At 47.3% G+C, this 21556-nt stretch overlaps 1 protein-coding gene across 3 annotated transcripts in view; it reads right to left on the minus strand.

The window, feature by feature from the left end:
• tinagl1 (tubulointerstitial nephritis antigen-like 1) overlaps positions 1–21556 on the minus strand; it is a 44938-nt gene that overhangs the window by 14968 nt on the left and 8414 nt on the right. For all 3 annotated transcript variants that reach the window (XM_052036616.1, XM_052036615.1, XM_052036617.1), the window contains exons 4-7: positions 8728–8817; positions 6516–6630; positions 3200–3323; positions 1516–1666 (exon numbers count right to left, since the gene is read on the minus strand). In XM_052036616.1, coding sequence (XP_051892576.1) covers positions 1516–1666; positions 3200–3323; positions 6516–6630; positions 8728–8817 — 480 coding nt within the window. The remainder of the gene's footprint in view (positions 1–1515; positions 1667–3199; positions 3324–6515; positions 6631–8727; positions 8818–21556) is intronic.

Raw genomic sequence — 21556 nt, forward strand, 5'->3', positions numbered from 1 at the left:
GCAACCTAGGATAGAGGGATTTGTGCAAAGGTCAAGGAAATCGACATATTCTGTGGAACTACGCAAGTGAGATTCAGAACATCCTTAGTTTGCCCTAATAAACACTTCCAGTTTACACTTTCAGTGACGCAGTATTTCTTAAGAACAGGCCAACGAAATAAATTCGGCAGTTAACCACAAACACAAATCAACAAAGGGAGAAAAAAAACTGTAGGATCAAGGACAGGGACAGACTGTTTCTGGTGATGGGGCTCGCTGAGCAGAAATACTGAACACGCTGTGACCTCTGAACTCAGCAGCTGGCTGAGAGGCTTGGGCAGGCTTTGAACTTAAAGCACTCGTCAGCTGCAGTGGTCTGACAGCAGAGGGAGGGGGGAGGGAAGCTGAGAGAGATTTCCTCCGAGAATCCAAAGCAGATTCCATGCACGTACAGCTAAAAAAAACAAATACTCAGTGCTCACGCAGCCTGGCTCTTTCCAAATAACCATCACCCCACACACAACTGGAAGCTCCCCTCAGTGAGGGAGGTTCCTTTTCACCAGGGGGAGTGCATTGCCAGAAATTTCAAACAATCTCCCAGCCTTTTCCCCGATTTGCTCGCTGAGTGTCTAGGGTACGGGCATTCCTGATATTCACCAGAAGTTGGGGCTCCCCCACATTCCTTGTTGTGGATCTAAAAGATGGAGGTTGAATCCCACTCCAGGAACCCACCCCGAAAATTTCAGCCAATATTCCAGTACAGCAGTGCTGCATTGTCATAGAAGCCCCCTTTGGGACAAGGCATCAAGTCAAGTTGATGAATGCTCTCAGACGGATGTTAAAGATTCCTTGACACTGCAAAAGGCTAGGGAAGTTAAATATTTATCCTTGAACCAATGCCACTAACACAGATTACCAATCACTATCACATTGTTATTCGTGAGAACTTGCTTTGTGCAAACTCGCTGCTGCATTCCCTACATTTAACAATGATTACACTTCAGAGGACTTCAAAGCAAAATAAATGCTCCGGGGTCACAAATAGGGCTGTGCAAATGCAAGCTTGCTTTCTTTCTCAATAGCCTATCGACATGGCACTACATAAGCAGCTAAAGGGCCTTGTGTTCAGAGTCCAGCACATCAAGTTCGTGAGCACCATGAAAACTGACAGATTGCGTTGACCGTGGTTCATTGATGGGGAGGGAACCTATGACTTCACACTTACTGGTTAATCCCAGCTACCCATAAAGAAATGGAGAGTAGGAACCAGCTTTGAACGCTCAGAGGTTAAATAGATATCTTTTGCCAGGGGTTTTACGGGCTTGTGTGGATGTCAGAGTCTGGTGCTATGTGAGGGCACCTACTGACTGCCAGTAATGCTTGGCACCAATCGGTGCCATGTCACTTGGCACAGAAGGGTTGGCCTAGTTAAGAACATGTTGGCTGCGGTCCTGGTCAGACAGTCCCTGATCCACCACAAATAGGACTCCTGCTCCATCACACGGTCCCAATCCCAGACATGCCCGTGGTACATACCCGCGACGCCTCAGGTACCACCAGGCACCATCCATCCGCCCACCATGACAGCCCTGCTGTTTCCGCCTGTTGCATGAGATCAGGTTCTGGGGTGACAAGGCCGCTGTCACGTGACCCATGGACTGGATGGCAATTCTGTCGGACGCCACGGCTGGGGAGCAAGGAACCGACATCAGAGACACCTCAGTTGGGTGCTGAACCTCAGCACCCCTTGCTGTGACAACCCTATCCAAGCCCTTCCCCCAGACCCTCAGTGAACCAAACAATACACCCCCCGCACCGAACCATCCCACACACACCCCCCCGCACCAAACCATCCCACACACACCCCCCATCACTGAACAATCCCATACACACACACCCCCCCTCACTGAACCATCCCATACACACACCCCCCCCCACTGAACCATCCCACACACACCCCCCCTCACTGAACCATCCCATACACACACACCCCCCCTCACTGAACCATCCCATACACACCCCCCCCCACTGAACCATCCCACACACACCCCCCCTCACTGAACCATCCCATACACACCCCCCCCCACTGAACCATCCCATACACACACCCCCCCCCCACTGAACCATCCCATACACACACACCCCCCCTCACTGAACCATCCCATACACACACACCCCCCCTCACTGAACCATCCCATACACACACACACACACCCCTCACCGTGGCAACCCATACAAAGCTCACTGCAACGACACACAAAGACCCACGCACCTTCACTCGAATGACCCTTGCACACTCACCTCAGCCCCTGACTCATTGAACGCCCATGCACACCAGGCCCCTCCTCACAGAAAAGACTCTTGTACACTGATTCCTGCCTCACCATAATTCTCCTTGCACACCAGTTCCCACCCCCTCACTGCAACACTAATAAACCTAACCACCTTACAGTAAGACCTCTGTGTGACTCTAATACACACCTACCACTCACTGCAATACTGAAACACCCATATCTATCTCTGCAATATTCCGACATACCCCACAGCCATCATTTAACAGCCTGACGCAGACTCCTACTGACAATGACCTCTGCTGCCTCACTGCCACATCTCACCACTCAGATGCTCCAAAGTAGTCCACACTGTGACATTAACCTATACCACACCATTCACTGTAACACTGCGATAGATCCTAACAGCTCATGAAAGGGGCAATGTCATCTCTCAATGTGACATCGTGATATACTTCTCACCTCCCAATGGAACACTGAAATATCCAACACATCTCAATGTAAAACTGATCTACATCATGCCCCTATCTTTACATGTATAACCCTCAGGTCATCTGATATTCTTTACACCACTCTGTACATTCCGATACATCCACATCTCATCCCTAATACACTGCAAGTTGTTGTGAAACCCTCAATGCTCACTGTAACAGCTTCTACCATGACACAATGATACAGCACACCACTGTAGCAGTGACCTATCCCAAACGTCCATTGTAGCTATATGATGTAGCCAACACTGTAATGGCAATAGAACCCACAATTCCCACTGTAACAGTGCTATAGTCCATCTACTCCACTGTCAGCATGATACATATACTATATAGATTAGTGATATAGCCACACACCCCACTGGAACACAGTGATATAGCCCCCACTCATCATTGTGACACACTAATATGCACCACATATCCCCGTGAAGCTGTTACCTGCTGTGGAAAAGGCCCATGATGCAGCACAGTTGCCTTGGTCCATGGGTTGGTGGATCATTCCAGGCCACTTATCAGCTGCATTGAAATACTTGGGCAGGATGTCATTGTTGTCCATTTGCACCTGAAATGAGAATAGGAGTAAGCCCTGAGTAGGCACATCGTCATTGATAGTTTGTACTTTGCCCACTTTTCCTGCCTCCAACTTGATCTGTCGATTCCAGGCTTGAAGATGTTCAATGACTGAGCATGTGGAGTCCCAGGGCAAAGTTGCAAATCTCTGCATTAATATATCTCCTCAGCTCAGTTTTGATTGACAGAGCTTTCACCTTGAGACCACGTGCCCTTTTCTAGATAGACTCTCTCACTGGAGTCAGCAAAGACCCCGTCAATCCCTTTTTGAATCTTGGACATTTCAATGAGATCTCTTATTTTTCTAAACTTCAGTGAGTTTGAGCCAAACCTACTTAATCACTCCTCGGAGTTCGACCCTCCCATTCCATATAATCTCTACATACTGACACCAAGGCAGCTATATCCTTCTTTAGGATATCTTCTATCCTTCTTTAGAATTGAAAGCTGTACATGTCACTTTTGCAAAGTTCTTAGAGCCCTGTATCACATTAACAATATTGGCTTACATTTGTACTCCATTCTTGTAAAAAAAAAGGGACAATGTACCATTTGCTGTTCCGACTGCTTGCTGTATGTGCATCTCATGGACTAAACAGCCAGATCCTTTAATACATCGATATTTACTAGTTTCTTACTGTTTAAAAATATTCTTCTGACCAAAGTGGACAACTTCATATTCCAACAGTATGCTCCATCAGCCACCTTCTTACCCAATTGTTCAACCTGTAATATTCCTCTGTAGACTCCTTGCATCCTCTCATAACCTATTTTCCCACCAGGTGGTCTTGGACAAGCTACGGTCACTGGTATAGTTGTAAATGGTGGTGGCCCCAACTCTGATCCTTGGGGCATCCCAACAGGCAAGATCTGGAAGAGGCAAGCTTGACTGCAGCTTTCCAATGCTGAGTCTTTCCATACCTCCCAAGTAGATATCTTGCAGAAATGGGTCCTCAAGTTCATGTGTGAGGGGTCACAAGAACAGCCTAGGGTCACGGCAAGGTGAAGAATCTGCGACCATCGAGTCCACAATATCAGGATTATTATAGCTTGCATATCAAACCAACTGAAGGAAACCAGCCTCTTGGAACATGTGTGACATGAACACTACACGCCCCAATTTATCAACCACACTTGGGTCACACCACACTGTGCCCCACTGAGGAAACATTAGGCTGTTGACTGTCAGTGAAATCATAGACATGACTTAGATTCCCAAGTGCTGGCTGGGGAGATCTTTTGAGACCTAACACTTCTCCCAGACATAGGCAGGATAAATTGGTAAATTGGTCTATTATTGTTACATGTACCGAGGTACAGTGAAAAACTTTGTTTTGCATGCCATCCACACAGATCATTTCATTACAACAGTGCATTGAGGTAGTACAAGGGAAAACAATAACAGAATGCAGAATAAAGTGTTACAGCTACAGAGAAAGTGCAGCGCAGGCAGACAATAAGGTGCAAGGTCATAATGAGGTAGATTGTGAGGTCAAGAGTCCATCTTATTGTACTAGGGAACCGTTCAATAGCTTTATAACTGTGGGATAGAAGCTGTTCTTGCTCTTGTGGTATGTGCTTTCAGGCTTCTGCCTAATGGGAGGGGGGAGAAGAGAGAATATCCCGGGTGGGTGGTGTGTTTGATAATGTTGGTTGCTTTACCGAAGCAGGAAGAAATGTAGGCAGAGTCCGTGGAGGGGAGGCTGGTTTCCATGTTGTGCTGAACTGTGTCCACAACTCTCTGCAGTTTCTTATGGTCTCGGGTAGAACAGTTGCCGTACCAAGCTGTGATGCATCTGAAAAGGATGCTTTCTACGGTACATCTATAAAAATTGATGAGGGTCAAATTTCTTTCGCCAATGAAACTGGCTTCTGCTGCTGTAATATTCCTCTTTACAAGTCATGTTCAAATAGATAAAGCTGCCCAATGAACACACCCTCCCTTTGTACCCAGAAGGGTTCTACCAGACAGGAACCACCCACAATAAAAACATCATTTTGGGTGAGCTGTTTATGATTCTGCTCCACATCCCATGCATTTAAGGTGAGATGGGGTAAATTCAAAGGAGGTGAGTGGGGCGTGTATTTCTTTTTAAACAGAGAGTGGTGGGTGCCTGGAGTGTGCTGCCGGGTGTGGTGATGGAGGCAGGCACGAGAGAGGCGTTCAGGAGGCTCTTAGATAGGCACATGGATATGCAGAGAATAGAGGGATGCGGATATTGTGCAGGCAGAAGGGATTAGTTTAGTTGGGCATTTGATTACTGATTTAATTTGTTCAGCACAACATAGTGGGCCGAAGGGCCTGTTCCTGTGCGGTACTGTTCCATGTTCTATCCCATAATACCCTGACTTAACAACAGTCTGAGTCTCATATTTGATGTGTCACTGTTTGTGGGAGTTGGGGGTGACAGGGTGTGGGATACAGGGGAGTCCACCATGCAATTTCAGCCCAGCACAGCCTACGTTGAAGTCTGTGTTTATGCTGCCTTTGCTGTGGAGCATTCCAACAAAAACTGTTGCAGAGGACGTTGGTGGGTCCAGTAGAATCTACGTCTACTCAACCGACCACGTCAAACACTTTGACCAGATCACCACTCAATCCTTGTCAATGAGCAGTCATTGCAAGTTAACCCCATGGATCCAGTGTTACTCTGTTGCAGTTCACAGCACCAGCCCCCACCCTCCGCACTGCCTTTTTGATGTCCAGTTCCCCCATTTTACCCACAAAATCCCTGCCCCCACAAACAATGCACCCCCCCCCCCCCCCCAATTCTGCATTCACTTCCAGCTCTGCTCACTCCTGGAGGCAGCGACTGTCAGCAATCCCCCCCATCACAGTTCCCTGATTCGAGAGGTGCTCATGGTGTGAGACTTGCAGCTTCCCAGATGCACTGCAGTGAGGCTAAACCTCACACCGGGTCAGGTCCCTGCTGATTCCATGGTACAAGCCCCAAAGACAGACAGGAGACACAAGAGACTGGAGACACTGGAATCTGGAGCAACAAACAATCTGCTGGACGAACTCAGCCAGTTGAGCAGCATCTGTGGGGGTGGGGAAGGGATTGTCGACGTTTCAGGTCAAAACCCTGCATCAGGACACACAACTGCCCTCACACCCATCCAAACCCTCCCCATTGGGGTTGTCTCCACCTCAGGTTCCCTGCACCCCAAGAAGTGGCCTTACATTCAGTTCGTTCATGTTCAACACGGTGCTCGAAGGCCGCCTGGTACCCAGCCGGTACTGGATTCCTTCGTCCAGAGTCAATCCCCAGAACTGGCTGTAATTCGAAGCTTTCCATCTGTCCAGAAAGAAATGACAACGTCAACCTGGAGCGCTCTCCTCTTTGAGAAACTCGGCTGAAAAGCCAAACCCAGAAACCCCAGAGCCCGAGGGGTGTGGCTTGGAACCACAGCCACATTGAAGCACAATCCCTCCACACCACAGCCCCAGTGTGAATCTACCGAGGGCAGTAGTGACCCTTTGCATTCAGTCTGCTGTCCAGGGCACCCTCCTGTGGAGAGGGCAGTGAAGAAACTGATGATCAGGGGGGTATTCTGTGACTGGCAGCTGTGGAAGTGAACATGTACTTTATCCTCTGGGCTGTGGCCAGCAGCTTTCCTGTCGGGATGATGAGTAAGATCACCTGGCTTTCCTGGATTAGCTAGTGGAGGATACACAGGCAATGTTGAAGTTCAGGGGCCTCATACAGCTCCTTGTCTGTCAATGTCAATAAGGCAGGTGACTTCTCACAATTCAGTTTACATACACAAGTATTATCCATTACACACACATGCACATACACTTCATGAGAGTGAAATTTTAGTGCACATATGCAAGCAATAAGGTTGTCGTGTACACACACACAGACACACACAGAATGAAGTTGTTGCTCATGCATGCTTGTATGTGCATGCAATTAATCTCACTCTAATCCACACATTTGAGTAAAATTTATGGAGATTAATCTGGGCGAGTGTGAGGTGTTGCACTTTTGGAGGTCAAATGTAAGGGGAAAGTATACAGTTAATGGCAGAGCCCTTGACTGCATTATGTACAGAGGGAGCTTGGGGTCCAAGTCCATAGTTCACCGAAAGTGGTCACGCAGGTAGGTTGGGTGGTAAAGGAGGCATATGGCATACTTGCCTTCATTAGTTGGGGCACTGAGTACAAGAATCAGGAAGACATGTTGCAGCTTTATTAAAACTTTGGTTAGGCTGCACTTAAGAGTATTGTGTGCAGTTCTGGTCGCCCCATTGTAGGAAGGCTTTGGAGAGGGTGCAGAAGAATTTTACCAGGATGCTGCCTGGATTAGAGGGTATGATTAGAGGGTTGGACAAACTAGGGTTGATTTTCCTGAGCATTGGAGGCTGAGGGGAGACCTGATAGGTTTATTAAGTTATGAGAGGCATAGGTAGGGTAGACAATCAGAATCTTTTTCCTGGGGTAGAAATGTCAAATACTAGAGGACATGCATTTAAGGTGAGAGGGGAAAAGTTTAAAGGAGACGTGCGCATCAATTTTTTTTTACATAGAGAGTGGTGGGTGTCTGGAACGGGCTGTCAGGGGAAATGGTGGAAGCAGATATGGTAGTGGTGTTTAGGAAGCTTGTAGGTAGACACATGAATATGCAAGGGATGGAGGGCTATGGATCATGTGCAGGCAGAAGAGATCAGGTTCAGCACAGACATTGTGGGCCGAAGGGGCTGTTCCTGTGCTGTTCTGATCTGTGTTCTATATCCCACTGCCAACATTTAATGCGCACACCCTCACACAGGTACACAGGCACAAGGAATTCTGCAGATGCTGGATTCTGGAGCAACACACAAAGAGTGCCGGAGGAACTCAGCAGGTCGGGCAGCATCCATGGAGGGAAATAAACAGTCAACGTTTCGGGCTGAGACCCTTCATCAGGACTGGAAAGGAAGAGGGCAGAAGCCAGAATAAGAGGGTGGGGGGAGGGGGAGGAGCACATGCAGGCAGGGGAGAGGTGAGTCCAGGTGAGAGGTGAGTCCAGGTGAGAGGGGGAAGGTAGCTGGGTGGGATGATGTAATAAGCTGAGAGGTGATAGGGAGAAGAGGCTGAGGGAGGACGAATCCGGTAGGAGAGGGCAGTGGACCATGGAATAAAGGATGGGGGAGGGGAGGAGAGGAGATGGGCAGGTCATCAAGGCAGGGGAAGAGAGCCACAGGAATATGGGAAGAAAAAGGAGTGGGGTTACTGGAAGTTAGAGAAATCGATGTTGAGGCCGTCAGGTTGGAGACTCCCAAGGCAGAATACGAGGTGTAGTTCCTCCAACCTGCGCCTGGCCTCAACGTGGTAACTACACACAGGTAACACTCTTTAAATACCAGCTCGTGCCTGAGTGATGTGTGCACTCTGGAAGGACGGCACCTACCCATAGTCTCCGTGGTTGATGTTACGGATCATCTCCTCGTTGATGAGACAAGCGTGCTGCTCACAGTCCCAGTGCCCATTGCTGCAGGTGCTGAAGAAACACAAGTGAAGACATCATTACACAACCCGAGCCAAAGCCAGAAACAGCTGAGCAAGGCTGCCCTTAAAGCCAGCCGAATGGGAAAGCATCTGCTGTGTGAGCTTGCTTCGGTTGCTCCTAGATTAAGGAACAAGATGAAGACAGGAATGGGTGACAAGGAGCCTGTGCTGGTGATACATTCACACGTAAGATATGATCTTTATTAGTCACATGTACATCGAAACACACAGTGAAATGCATCTTTTGCACAGAGTGTTCTGGGGGCAGCCCGCAAGTGTCGCCACGCTTCCAGCGCCAACAAAGCATGCCCACAACTTCCTAACCCGTATGTCTTTGGAATGTGGGAGGAAACCGGAGCACCCAGAGGAAACCCACGCAGACACGGGGAGAACGTACAAACTCCTTACAGACAGCGGCGGGAATTGAACCCGGGTGGCTGGTGCTATAATAGCGTTACTCTAACCGCTACACTACTGCCCCTGCGCACTCATCAGCCCTGAAGCTCAATTTCTGGTGTTCATCAGGAAACAAGAATGGCTTTTACCAGGCTGTTACGCTTCACTGGGAAATCTGTAACATGTACTGTATTCTCACCAATCTCTGCAGCCCCGTTGTTAAAGCATCACCAATCTACCTGAAATATCAAAACAAACCCTGTAGATGCTGGAAATCTGAGGTAAAAATTGTGCCGGAAACACTCAATTGTTCAAGGCCAACGATCTTAAACATTAACTGGATGAAAAAACACTATGATGCTGGAGGAACTCAGCAGGCCAGGCAGCATCCGTGGAGAAAAGCAGGCGGTCAATGTTTCGGGTCAGGACCCTTCTTCAGGACTGAAGATAGGAAAAGGGGAAGCCCAATATATAGGAGGGAAAAGCAGAGCAGTGATAGGTGGACAAAAGAGGGGAGGCAGGGTGGGCACAGGGTGGTGATAGGTAGATGCAGGTAAGAGATAGTGATGGGCAGGTGCGGGGGAGGAGGGGAGAGCGGATACACTGGGGGACAGGTCAAAGGTAAGGAGGAAAAAAGGGTAGAGAAAAGAGAGATGGGCTAGGAAAGGGGAGAAATGGGGGGGGTTTGTGGGGAGGGTGGTTGAGGGGATTACTTGAAGTGGGAGAATTCAACGTTCGTGCCATTAGGCTGCTAGATTAACAGTGGAAGAAAGGTCTCGACTCAAAACGTCCACTCTCCATTTCTCTCCACAGAATCTGCCTGACCCGCTGAGTTCCTCCAACATCTAGTTGCTACAGATTCCAGCATCTGTGTCTCCAGGAAAAGAGGGACCTTGGAGTACACACCCAGAGCTCTCTGAAGATCAACAAGGCAGTTACAGGACATCTGTCTTTATTGGCTGAGGAAATGAATCAGTGAAGTTCTACTAGAGCTGCAAAAAACACTAGTTATATCAGAGTGAAGTTCTGCAAAGAGTTTAGGTCCCTATGGTACAGGAAGGATGTAACTGCATTAGAAACTTTACAGGAATGTCAACGGATAAGAAGAATTTTAGCTACAAGGAAAAGATTAGATACAGCCTGTTTGCTTTCCTGTGGAGCGGGGAGGCTGGAATTAAGTTAGGATTTATAAAATTATGAGAAGCTCTGATGGCGAGAATAGAAAGAATCTATCTCCCCTCAGAAGTCTAGAACTAGCAGGAGATAGATTCATGTGGACTGGTGGAAGGTTAAGAGAGCTGAGGAGGATATTTTCACCCAGAGGATGGGGCAGGTCCAGAACGCATGGCCTTTGTTAGCAGTTGGGCGGAAGTAGCTGCACAAGTTCTTACAATGCATTCGATTACCTAAAAGTTATTCTTTAAAAAAATAAACAGGAAACGAAAGTTTTACATCTGTCAGTGGGATCACTGGCAGAATTAATGGGGTCACCTGACGGGATCCACGCATATCCACCTCCCAGCAGTGTGCCGTGAACAGAAAGCTGGCAGCCTGAACACTGCTGTCTTTGATTCAAGAGGCCCAGTGCAGAGCAGGGGGCTTTGTTGTCACCTCAAGTGTCCGTAAGTTGAAGGTTCAAGCCCCGTTAATGACTGGAGGCCAGAATTTAGGCAGATACTTCGATATAAAGCCACGGGAAGCTCTCGGTCATCTGTATGCAGCCTCATCCACCTCACAGGTCCTGCAAGGGACAGCTGACCCGGTGAACGCCCACCCTCCATCGGCGCCACAGTCACAGTGCTGCGTTGGGAAGCTTGTTGATTCCCCACTTCCTAAAACTGACAACTCTTCAAAGAATGTTTCATTGGGAATTTGAGACTGTGAACACTGTTCTATCAATGCAAGTCTCTCTTATATTCTGCTTATGGCAAACTCTACATGGAGCTGAACCAAGAGGTTGACTCACTGCATTTACACAGCCAGCTATGCACACTCAGCATTGCTTCCAGCGGAATTTAAAAAAAACATTTTTAGAAGCTTAAACTTGCTTGTGAACTAACATTTCCCCTGGCACTTGGTGCTCCTCTCTGTTCCTTTGTGGGAAATATTAAAGCGCCAGCCATTCAGAACGGAGCTCGTTGTCTTGGCTGTTGAAAGTGTGTCCTGGGGCAAGTTTATCAGAAACCCAGTTACTGACAGGACATGTGAAACTTGCCAACTTTGTACCTCTGTTTCAGGCCAGGGACATCAGACACCACAGCCCAGGAATTATACTTCACCTCTTCACTTGCTCTGAGGCATTGTTGTTTTTAGCGCTGGTATTACATTGGGCCCCACGACAAAATGGAGTGTTTGGTCAAGGTCAGGGGACAGCATCAGTGGTGTGGCTTCCACCATGTTGCCAGGCCTTTAACAGGTACAATCTCCATGGCAACAACACACACTCAGGCTGTCACAGAGGACGAAGAGGCGGCAAGAGACAGGCAGTGAGCAACGGGACACTGAAGTGGTTGGACTTGGAGGACGAGGCCAGGAGGGAGGTCCTATGCACCCAGGAGACCAGGAGACACCAGGCCAACGTCAGAGAGCTGGGCAGGAGGTGGCTACAGTGGTGTCCTGTAGGAGTGGGAATCCCCATCCTGTGAAGAATGCCAAAAGAAACTTCACAATTTTGCAAGGTGACCCGTTATCCAGTGAAATCCTTCACTCCCAAACTGAAACACGGGTTTATTAAAAAGCAGAGCAGAAATGAAGTCATGTGGCACCTACTTAATTTATTATAGGAGCCCTGACTGCAGTGCAGGAGTGTGAACCTTGTACGGCTGATACCCTGGCTGTCACGTAACTGAGAGGATCACTAAGTATGACCTCTGGTGTGAAGTCAGTTCTTCTCTGGGAGTTCTTCTCCCCTGTGTGGTCTGTGCTTCAGCGGCACTTCCTAAAGGAGGGGACTCCCTCGAGAAGTTGGGGAACACAAGCAAGGTAGGAAGGCGAGTTACTGGGGCAGGAGGGATGGAGATTGGTGGGTGGTGTTGGGGGTGTCAGTACATTGGAAGGGTTTGGTGAGGTGTAAGCCTTGGACTTGCATTCATGGAGTCTCTGCTCTGCCAAGATCTAGGTATCCTAGGAATGCCCAGCGATGCCAGATCCCATATCCAATGCCCTCAGCAACACCTCAAAGGTGCATTGCACTGGGAAAACACACCACGATGCAAGTGAGGTAGAGGCTCTGCATGTGTTAGTGTGAGTGTGTTATAACGAGTGAAAAACAAACGGTAGGAAGAACTCAGTGGGTCGAGCAACATCTGTCGGGGGGGGGGGGGGGGGGGGGGGGGGGGGGAGGAAGTGTCGAGGTTTAAGGTCGAGACCCTGCATCAGGACCGAGAGCGGAGAGGGAAGGTAGCTGGGATAAAGAGAGGAGAGGGGTAGGGGTGAGACAGGGGCCAGTAGGTGATTGGTGGATCGAGGAAAGGCGAAGGATGATGGACATAGAGCCAGGGGGAGGGGCAGAGTTGGGAGACAGAGGTTGGTGAATGATATGCGGAGGCAGTCAAAAGGCAGGTAGAGCCAGGTGGGGGGAGGACAGAGTGAAGGTGGACACAGAGGCTGGAGGGTGATAAGCGGGGTACACAAAGGCTGCCAGTGCTGGAATCTGATAAGTAAGGAAGGTGATAACGGGAACCATCAGGGGAGAGGTGAAGGACAGGTGGAACCAGATGGCGGGGGAGGGATCCGGTGGGTGAAATGTGTAGGTAGTAGGTGGGCGGTACCAGGAGAGGGAGGGGGACAAAAATGGGAGGACCAGAGGTGGATCAGAAGGCGAGAGAGAGAGAGAGCGAGAGAGGGCAAGGCTGTATTCTAATCTGCATTGGGCCTCAGCCCGGCAGTGGCCGATGACGGGCAGGTTGGTCGGGATTGGGAAGGAGAGTTGGAATGGTATGTAATGGGGAGCTTGGGATGGCCATTGAAGACAGAGCCACAGGTACCCAGCAAACTGGTCACCTAGTCTGTGCTTGGTTTCGCTGACATAGAGGAGGCCATGGCGGGGTACCGAATGCAGTGGACGAGGTTGGAGGAGATGCACGTGAACCTTTGCCTCACCTGGAAGGACTGTTTAGGTCCCTGGATGGTGGTGAGGGAGGAGTGTTGATCCATCCACCCATCATCCTTCACCCCTCCTCAGCCTCTACTAGCCCCTGTCTTGCCTCTTTATACTGGCCATCTTCCCTCTACACTCTCAGTCCTGATGCGGAGTCTCGACCTGAAATGTCACTTCCTTCGTCCCACAGAGATGCTGCTTGACCCACCGAGTTCCTCTAGCAGTTTGCTTTTTGCTCCAGGTACCAGCATCTGCTGTCTCTTGCGTCTGCATTATAATGGGTGTCCAATCAATGGGGCCATGGGGAAGAGGCTGTAGGGATGGACTGTTGTTTTAAAGAAGCCATCTTGTTACAGCATTTCATAATAGGTTTGCTTTTTGTAATCCACCTATTCAATAGTTAACTTTTTTTGCAGTGTTGAAATTCTCTTTACTGATCTCTTATTCTGTAGGAGAAGTATTAAGGTAGTCCTTTTAAGGAAAAGTTTGTTTGGAATTCCAGACAGTGCTATGTATTCATAGTTATCGTGTTTTGGCTGAAGTTCTGCTCCCTGTTATGACCAGCAGTCATGCAAGGTTACATTTGTTAATGGGGCATTACTGGCCTACTCATTCCTCCTTAGCTGCTCCCCACAGACTCACTTCACATTGTATCTAGAAACATGGTCAGTGAATGAGCACTGAAGCCTTTCAAAATAAATCCTGAAAGTTAATGATCCCTGACTCTCCATCACTCTCTAATGAGATTCATGAAAGTACAACGGCGCTTAAATCCCTCCATTTCAAACCAGTTCCCCCTCCCTATTCAGGATGTAGGTACTTTTCCAGATCCATTCATTCTCATTCATAGCAACCAACCTTAGAGAGATGTCAAGGAAGATTAATGACTAAGACGAGCTGGTCCCCAATGCACTTAAAAGACACAAGGCTGGTTTTTATTTTAAGAATGAAATAATTTGTGGTTCTATTCATAGTCTCAGCATGTACTAAAACATTGCATAAAGTCACTGGTCACTATGGCACAGGAGAAGCTATTCAACCCATCAAGTCCACACTGACTATGTAGAACAGTCCCATTCCTCAATTCTATCATCCCAAGTGGCGACCCAATTTCCTTCTGAAATTATTGACAGTTCTCACTTCCAGCACCCTTATGGGCAGCGAGTTCCAGTTCATTATCACTCACTCCACAAGAACAGTTCCCTCTCACATCCTCCTTGTAACTTGCACTTATGAATCTGTGTTCCTTTGTCCATATCATCAACTAATGGGAACAGGTTTTTGTCTACCTTGTTCAAACCTGTCATAACCTTCAAACACCTCAATCAAATCTCCCCTCGACTTCATTTGCTCCCAGGACAACCTCAGCTTCTTCAACCGAATCCTGCAGCTGAAGTCCACGCTGTAAACCTCCCTCGCGAGGACCTTCACACCTTTCCCAAACTGGTGATAAGGTCTGGTTGGACCGCAATTAAAGGTTGAGTCGAACTTCCCTGCTTTTGTACTCATCAAAACCCAAGATCCCATAGGCTTTGCAAACTAATTTCTCAATATGACCTGCCTCCTTCGAAGATCTGAACCTCAGGTGTTCCTGCACACTCTAGAACAGTGCCATTATCTGTATTGTCTTTCTCTATTCCTTCTGCCGAACTGTATCTTCTCACTCCTGTCATTAAACTCCATCTGCCACTTGCCTGCTGATTATCTTTTGGTTTCATCCTCACTGTTCGCCACATCATCAAATTTGGCATTACCAGCAAATGTTGAAACTTTTACTATCCATTCTAATATCCAAGTCAAATAATACCAAAGAAAGCAGCGGTCTGAGCACTGACTCCTGAGAACACTGCAGTCTACCATGCACCAGCCTGGAAATCAACCATTTACTACAACACTGGTTTCTGTCCTGAAGTCATTTTTTTTAAAATAACAAAACCAGCACTGACTCTCTTTTCCACAGTCTTCAAATTTCTTAACAAGCCTTTTTGTGTTACCTGGTCAAACACTGTGAAAACTCACAAAGAACATCCACTACATTCGTTTCATCAACCTTTTCTGCTACTTTGTCAAAAATTCAGCTTGGTTAGTCAACACGATCTGCCTTTTACAAATTATTAAATCAAATATCCCCAAGTCCCACATTACTTATTTTCCCTGATTAATTTTTCTAAAACTTTAGCCACTACTGATGTTAAACTGACATGTCTTGAATAAGGGTGCCATTTTTCAATCCACTTTCCAATCCTCTGACACCACCCCACATACCTAGAGAAGGTTGGAAGATTACAGCAAGCCCTTGCATTGTCTCCACCCCTACTTCCCTTAGCAATCCGAGGTGCGATCCACTTGTTCCCTGAAAGTGGCGTCACAGATAGACAGGGTGGTGAAGAAGGCATTTGGCACACTGGCCTTCATCAGTTGGGGCACTGAGTACAGGAATCAGGACGTTATGTTGCAGTTGTGCAAGGTGTCGGTGAGGCCACACCCGGAGTATTGTGTACAGTTTTGGTTACCCTGTTATAGGAAAGATGTCATTAAGTTGAAAAGAGTACAAAGAGTCACGAGAATGTTGCCAGGACTTGAGGGCCTGAGTTATAGGGAGAGGTTGGGCAAGTTAGGACTTCATTCCTTGGAACGTAGGAGACTGAGGGGTGACCTTACAGAGGTGTATAAAATCATGAGGGGCATGGATAGGGTGAATGCACACGGTCTTTTTCCCAGGGAAAGGGAATCAAAAACTAGAGGGCATGGGTTTAAGATGAGAGGGGAAAGATTTAAAAGGGACCTGAGGGACAACTTCTTCACCCAGAGGGTGGTCCGTATATGGAACGAGCTGCCAGAGGAAATGGTTAGGGCAGGTACAGTAACAACATTTAAAAGGTGCTTGGACAAGTACATGGATAGGAAAGGTTTAGAGGGATATGGGCCAGACGCAGGCAAGTGGGACTGGCTTAGATGGGCATCTTGGTCACATGGATGAGTTGAGCCAAAGGGCTGTTTCCGTGCTGTTTGACTCTATGTTTATGTACAGTACCAGGTGACTTATCTACTCTAAGCATTGTCAGCACTTGGTCCATCCTGCTCATTGTTTCTCACTCCCTCCATTGCCTCTAACTTCCATCTTCTACTGACATTCTGACTGTTTGTTCTTGCTCACAGAACCACAGAATAGTTAAAGCATGGAAGGAGACTATTTAGCTCATCAAGTCTGTATCAGCCCCATGCAAGACTAATTCATCTGGTCCTCCCTCAGTGCCCTCTCCTCATTCCAGACCCTAATCACTTGCAAGTACTCATTGATCCTTTCCCTATATCCTTTTGCTCCATATCAGAGGATCACAAGATATAGGAGCAGAATTAGGCCATTCAGCCCATTGAGTCTGCTCTGTCATTCAGTCATGGCTGATTTTTTTTCAACCCCATTCTCCCACGTTCTCCCTGTAACCCTTAGCCCCCTTACCAATCAAGAACCTGTCAATCTCTGCATTAAATACACCCAATGACTTGACCTCCACAGCCATCTGTGGCAATGAATTCCAGATTCACCATCCTCTGGCTGAAGAAATTCCTCCTCATCTCAGTTTTAAAGGGACGTCCCTTTATTCTGAGGCTGTGCCCTCGGATTCTGGACTCTCCCACTGATGGAGACATCCTCTCCACATCCACTCTATCTGGGCCTTTTAGTATCCGTAGGCTTCAATGAGATCCCCCCTCATTCTTCTGAACTCCATTGAGTACAGCCCAGAGACATCAAACACTCCTCATACATTAAGCCTTTCATTCTGGGATCATTCTTGTGAACCTCCTTGGGACCCTCTCCAGGACCACCACATCTTTCCTTAGATATGGGGCCCAAAATTGTTCACAATATTCCAAATGCAGCCTGATCAATGCCTTGTAAAGCCTCAGCGGTTTCCATATCTGAGATCTATATCCAGATATGGCTTGCACTTTTTTCTACCCACTTGCTAGATACATGCTGGTAAAAGACTTTGAGGGAAATGAGCTGTTCCTGCCTCATTTTTTTTTTTGAGTTCTTACGTTCTGCAACAAAAATAACTTGCCTGACGGACTTCCATGACTTCCTTGAGGAAGTGACCATTGAAGAATGATAAACTTTTATGAAATATTGTTATCACAAACTTCAAAGGACTTTTGACATAAAGCAATCAAAGCTTTATAAATTCAGTGTAAATCCTTAGAATGGATCAGAACCTAGTCAAGGGTGAGGGTGGCAAACAATGGGTAGGTGGACAGGGACTTGGGGGGGTGAGGGGAGGTGGGAATAGGTAGGTTCATGAAGGGTAAGAGCTGGTGCCTGTGTCATTTTGGTAATAGGCAACATTTTACTTAACTTGGCAAACTCAGTGCAAAGCATGGCTCGGAAATTCATCAACGCTTGCACTAGGGCAAGAAATGTGTGCAGTAGAACAGGACTCTCAGTGCACAATCAGCACAGAGAAACAGGCAAGTTGGGCTGCAGTTTGCACGAGAATAGTTGGGAGAGTTTGCATGCTCACCCATGACTGTGTGGGTCTCCTTCCACGTCCCAAAGACGTGTGGGCGGAAACCCCTAGCAAATTGTAAATTGCCCCTAGTGCATAAGAGTGGCAGAAGAGGGGGAATGATGGGGATATGGGGAGAATATGATGGAATTAGTGCAGCGTCGGTGTAAATGGTTGTTGTTCGGTACAGACTCAATGGGCTGAAGGGCCTGTTTCCAGACTCTACAACTCTAAAAATTGAGCAGAATTGCCAAGGCACAACTCTCCTTCACATCTCCGATACTTGCCACAAAACTCTGCACCATTCCATTCTCATCCTCACTATTCACGGCTCTCCTGAGATTAGCAGGGGGCCTTCATGGGATTCAATGCTGGCAGCCTGGTCACCACCAGGAGTCGTAAGAGGGTGCAGAGCTTATTGTATTGTGTTGGGGCAAAGAGCGAGAGATTGTGACTCGACTCAATATGAAACCCTCGTACCAGAAAGTGAGCTCACACATAGGTCACACACTAAACACGTATTAATGTATTGGAAATAAAAGAAATCATGCAAAAGGAGAAACGTTTCCCCAAATTTTCCACAGCTTTCTGAGATCAATTGAAGATCCTTTTAAATGTGCCTGAAAGTGGCCAGTGAACTGCAGCCACCATTGTCCCGATATCCATCGCCAGGAGCACCTGCCCACTTTAACACTGCCCTGCTTGGACTCATCTGCAACTGAAATCCCATGCACATGTGTTTGAGATCGGATTATTCCAAAGCTCCACTAGATATCTCCACCCTCCATCTTCCACCCAAAGTAAACAAAAACCTCCTCTAGGAATGAGCAAAATGTGCACTCCTCCAAATCTTCCCCAGTCTTGATTTCAATCGCTTCACTTGTCTAATCCCCCTAAACTGACAGTCCTCTCTTAATCCTCCCCACCTCTCTACCTCAATCCTCCCTCCACTAAAGTTAACATCATCTCATGTGGCTTGATCTAATTTTCTTTGATAGTGCTCCTGTGAAGAGCTTCAGGATATTTTACAGTTAAAGCCACCGTTTAATTAGAAGTACTGTTGTTGATTAATAGAGATTGCCACATGCTTTCAGGGAGTGTTGAGGCTACTGCGATTTTTTACAATTTATTTCTCAACATTGTTGGGAAAGCGAGGATTTACTGCCCATTCCTAACTGCCTTCCAGGTCTCCCTGACAGCCGGGAGTGTGGAGAAAGCAGTCAGGAAGAGCATGCATCCATGTGTTATTTTGGACCCCATTTATAACCACAACCTGACAAAAACTCAAAAACCACCCTCACTGGTTACTCCTCAATGGAGGTATAGCAGGAGACTCTCTGCTGTTCCTATCTCACCTCAATGACCTGGATTCAGAGTGAAGCAGTTGCGTGTCGAGATCATAGCAAACAACACCCAGAAATTGCAGGGGTAAAAAAACAATGTAAATGGGCACAGCAGATGGACTTTAACAGTGCAGCACGCACCAGGGGATTTGGGTAACCTTGACACTACAGCTGTGCAACCAAAGGTACAAAACCAACAGCTTATTGACCAGTAACAGCCAGAACAGGAGGGGACAAGGTAGCAAGTTGTTGGGCAAACTTACAGAGTCACAGGCAAGGTCCCTCTGGTTCTAGTTCCAGCCATAGAGTGATGGTTTGCCACTGGAGACAGTGCAGGGAGGTGTGGTTAATCAAATCAGCTCTCCACTCCTTCCACAGTCCCCAAAATGGCACAAAATGCATCATTTGTCGCCCAATCATCCCCCTCTCCACTGTTGCTCAGTGAGGTGGGTCTGTTCACACCTCAGAGTCAGAGTCATAGAGAGATACAGAACAGAAACAGGCCCTTCGGCCCATCGAGTCCATGCAGACCATCAACCATCCATTTACAGTAATCCCACACTAACCCCATTTTATTCTTCCTGCATTTTCATCAACAAAAATGTGAACAAATTCTTTTATTCTGTTCCTGGAACATAGGTTTCCCACAAGATCGTCATCAAGAACAGTTCACTGAAATTTCCAGGTTGAAAGATATCAGGCACCCACGTGTGTAAACAATCTGTGTACAAATTCCACTGAATTCTCACCTTCCCCTGAGAATTACTTTATAGGACAGAACGTTAAAAATCTACTCCATCAAGCCTCACAGAATTCCAGAGTTCAGAAGATATGGAACTGAGATATTCTGAAGGAACTGATGTAACATTGTCTGCTGCGAATTAACATTGCTCAGGAGTGGGTCACAAGGTGACTGGGCTCTGGAAACAGCAATGTTGGAAAACATTTCACAACTCAATCAAATTGCAACAACATTCTTTCCACATGAATGAGCCTTTCTCCAGACTCTTCTTTAAATGTTAACCTTGGGAGTTAAAAGCTCTGCACCTGGTCTTGCTCCAACAGAGAGACACACACGCACACGCACACACGCACACGCCCACGCACCAGTGAAAGGGTCATTTACCAAAACAGAGGAGCTTAACAGGATGATACCTGGACCAAGAGTTTCAGCTGGAGTCATTCTCTTGAGCAGGGAAGCTAAAAAGAGATTTTGTAGAGCTGTTCAAAGGCTTTGATAGGGTAAAGAGGTACAACAGTTCCAATGGCAGAAGGATCAGTAACGAGAGGAGACAGATTGAAGACGTTTGCCAATGAAGCCCAAGAGAAAATTCAGAGAATTCCTTCACACAGAAGGGTTAAGATTTGGGAAGCACTGCCTAATGAGTTGACGGGAGCAGGTTCAGCAGAGACCTTCACAAGGATACAAGGCGTACACTGATGACAATAAATTTGTAGGGCTATGGGAAGGGCAGGGGAGTGGGACCAGTGAGACAGCCTTCTCAAGGAGCTGGCTCAGATAAAGTGGTCACCTCCTCCACTTCTGCATAACCCTAATTTCATTGGAGCTGGTCATGCAAACTATCCAATCTCAGAAACCAAGCTGTAAGTAATTTACCATCCCAGTGTGCAACTCTTTCTCAATTCCCAGTGACGGAAATGAACGAGCCTGCTCCCCAACACCAATTAAAAGACACAAGGCTGCTTTTTTTTTAAGAATGAAATAATTTGCAGTTCTATTCATAATCTCAGCACATTACCAAAGCATTGCATAAAGTCACTGGTCACGACAGCACAGGGGAAGGCTATTCAGCCCATCACGTCCATGCTGACGATGTAAAGCAGTCCCATTCCTCTGCTCTACCTCAAGTGCCACCCTAATTTCTTCCTGAAATTAATGGCAGTTCCCACTTCCAGCACCCTTATGGGCAGTGAGTTCCATTTGTAGGTGGGGAACAGTTTTTGGCATCAGAGTTAAAGTCAGACTAATAGAGTACAGATGTTGAGAGAGTCTCTGCCTCCACTAATTCAGTGACTGAAATGAAACCGTTACTTCTGCAAACTGAACATTTGCCTTTATTACACACTTTAGGAAAGAATCGGAGGCATCCATTTTATATTGGGTTCCATCTCCACCCCTCCCCCCTTTCTCCAACTTAAAACATGCATATTTAAAAAAAAACCTTTCCCAGTTATGGCAAAAAGTCATAGACTTGAAACGTTAACTGTTTCTGCTGCCTGACCTGCTGAATATTTCTGGCATTTTCTGCTTTTATATAGGAAGCAAAAGCTCCAACTAATTGATAAAGGAGTGAGGGCAGCCTTAAGTATCACTCTCCCACTGAGCCATCCCAGGTTGACTGGGTAAAGACACCACCCAGTTTGGTG

Source organism: Pristis pectinata, chromosome 22 (assembly GCF_009764475.1).
Source record: "Pristis pectinata isolate sPriPec2 chromosome 22, sPriPec2.1.pri, whole genome shotgun sequence".
Classification (NCBI taxonomy): domain Eukaryota; kingdom Metazoa; phylum Chordata; class Chondrichthyes; order Rhinopristiformes; family Pristidae; genus Pristis; species Pristis pectinata.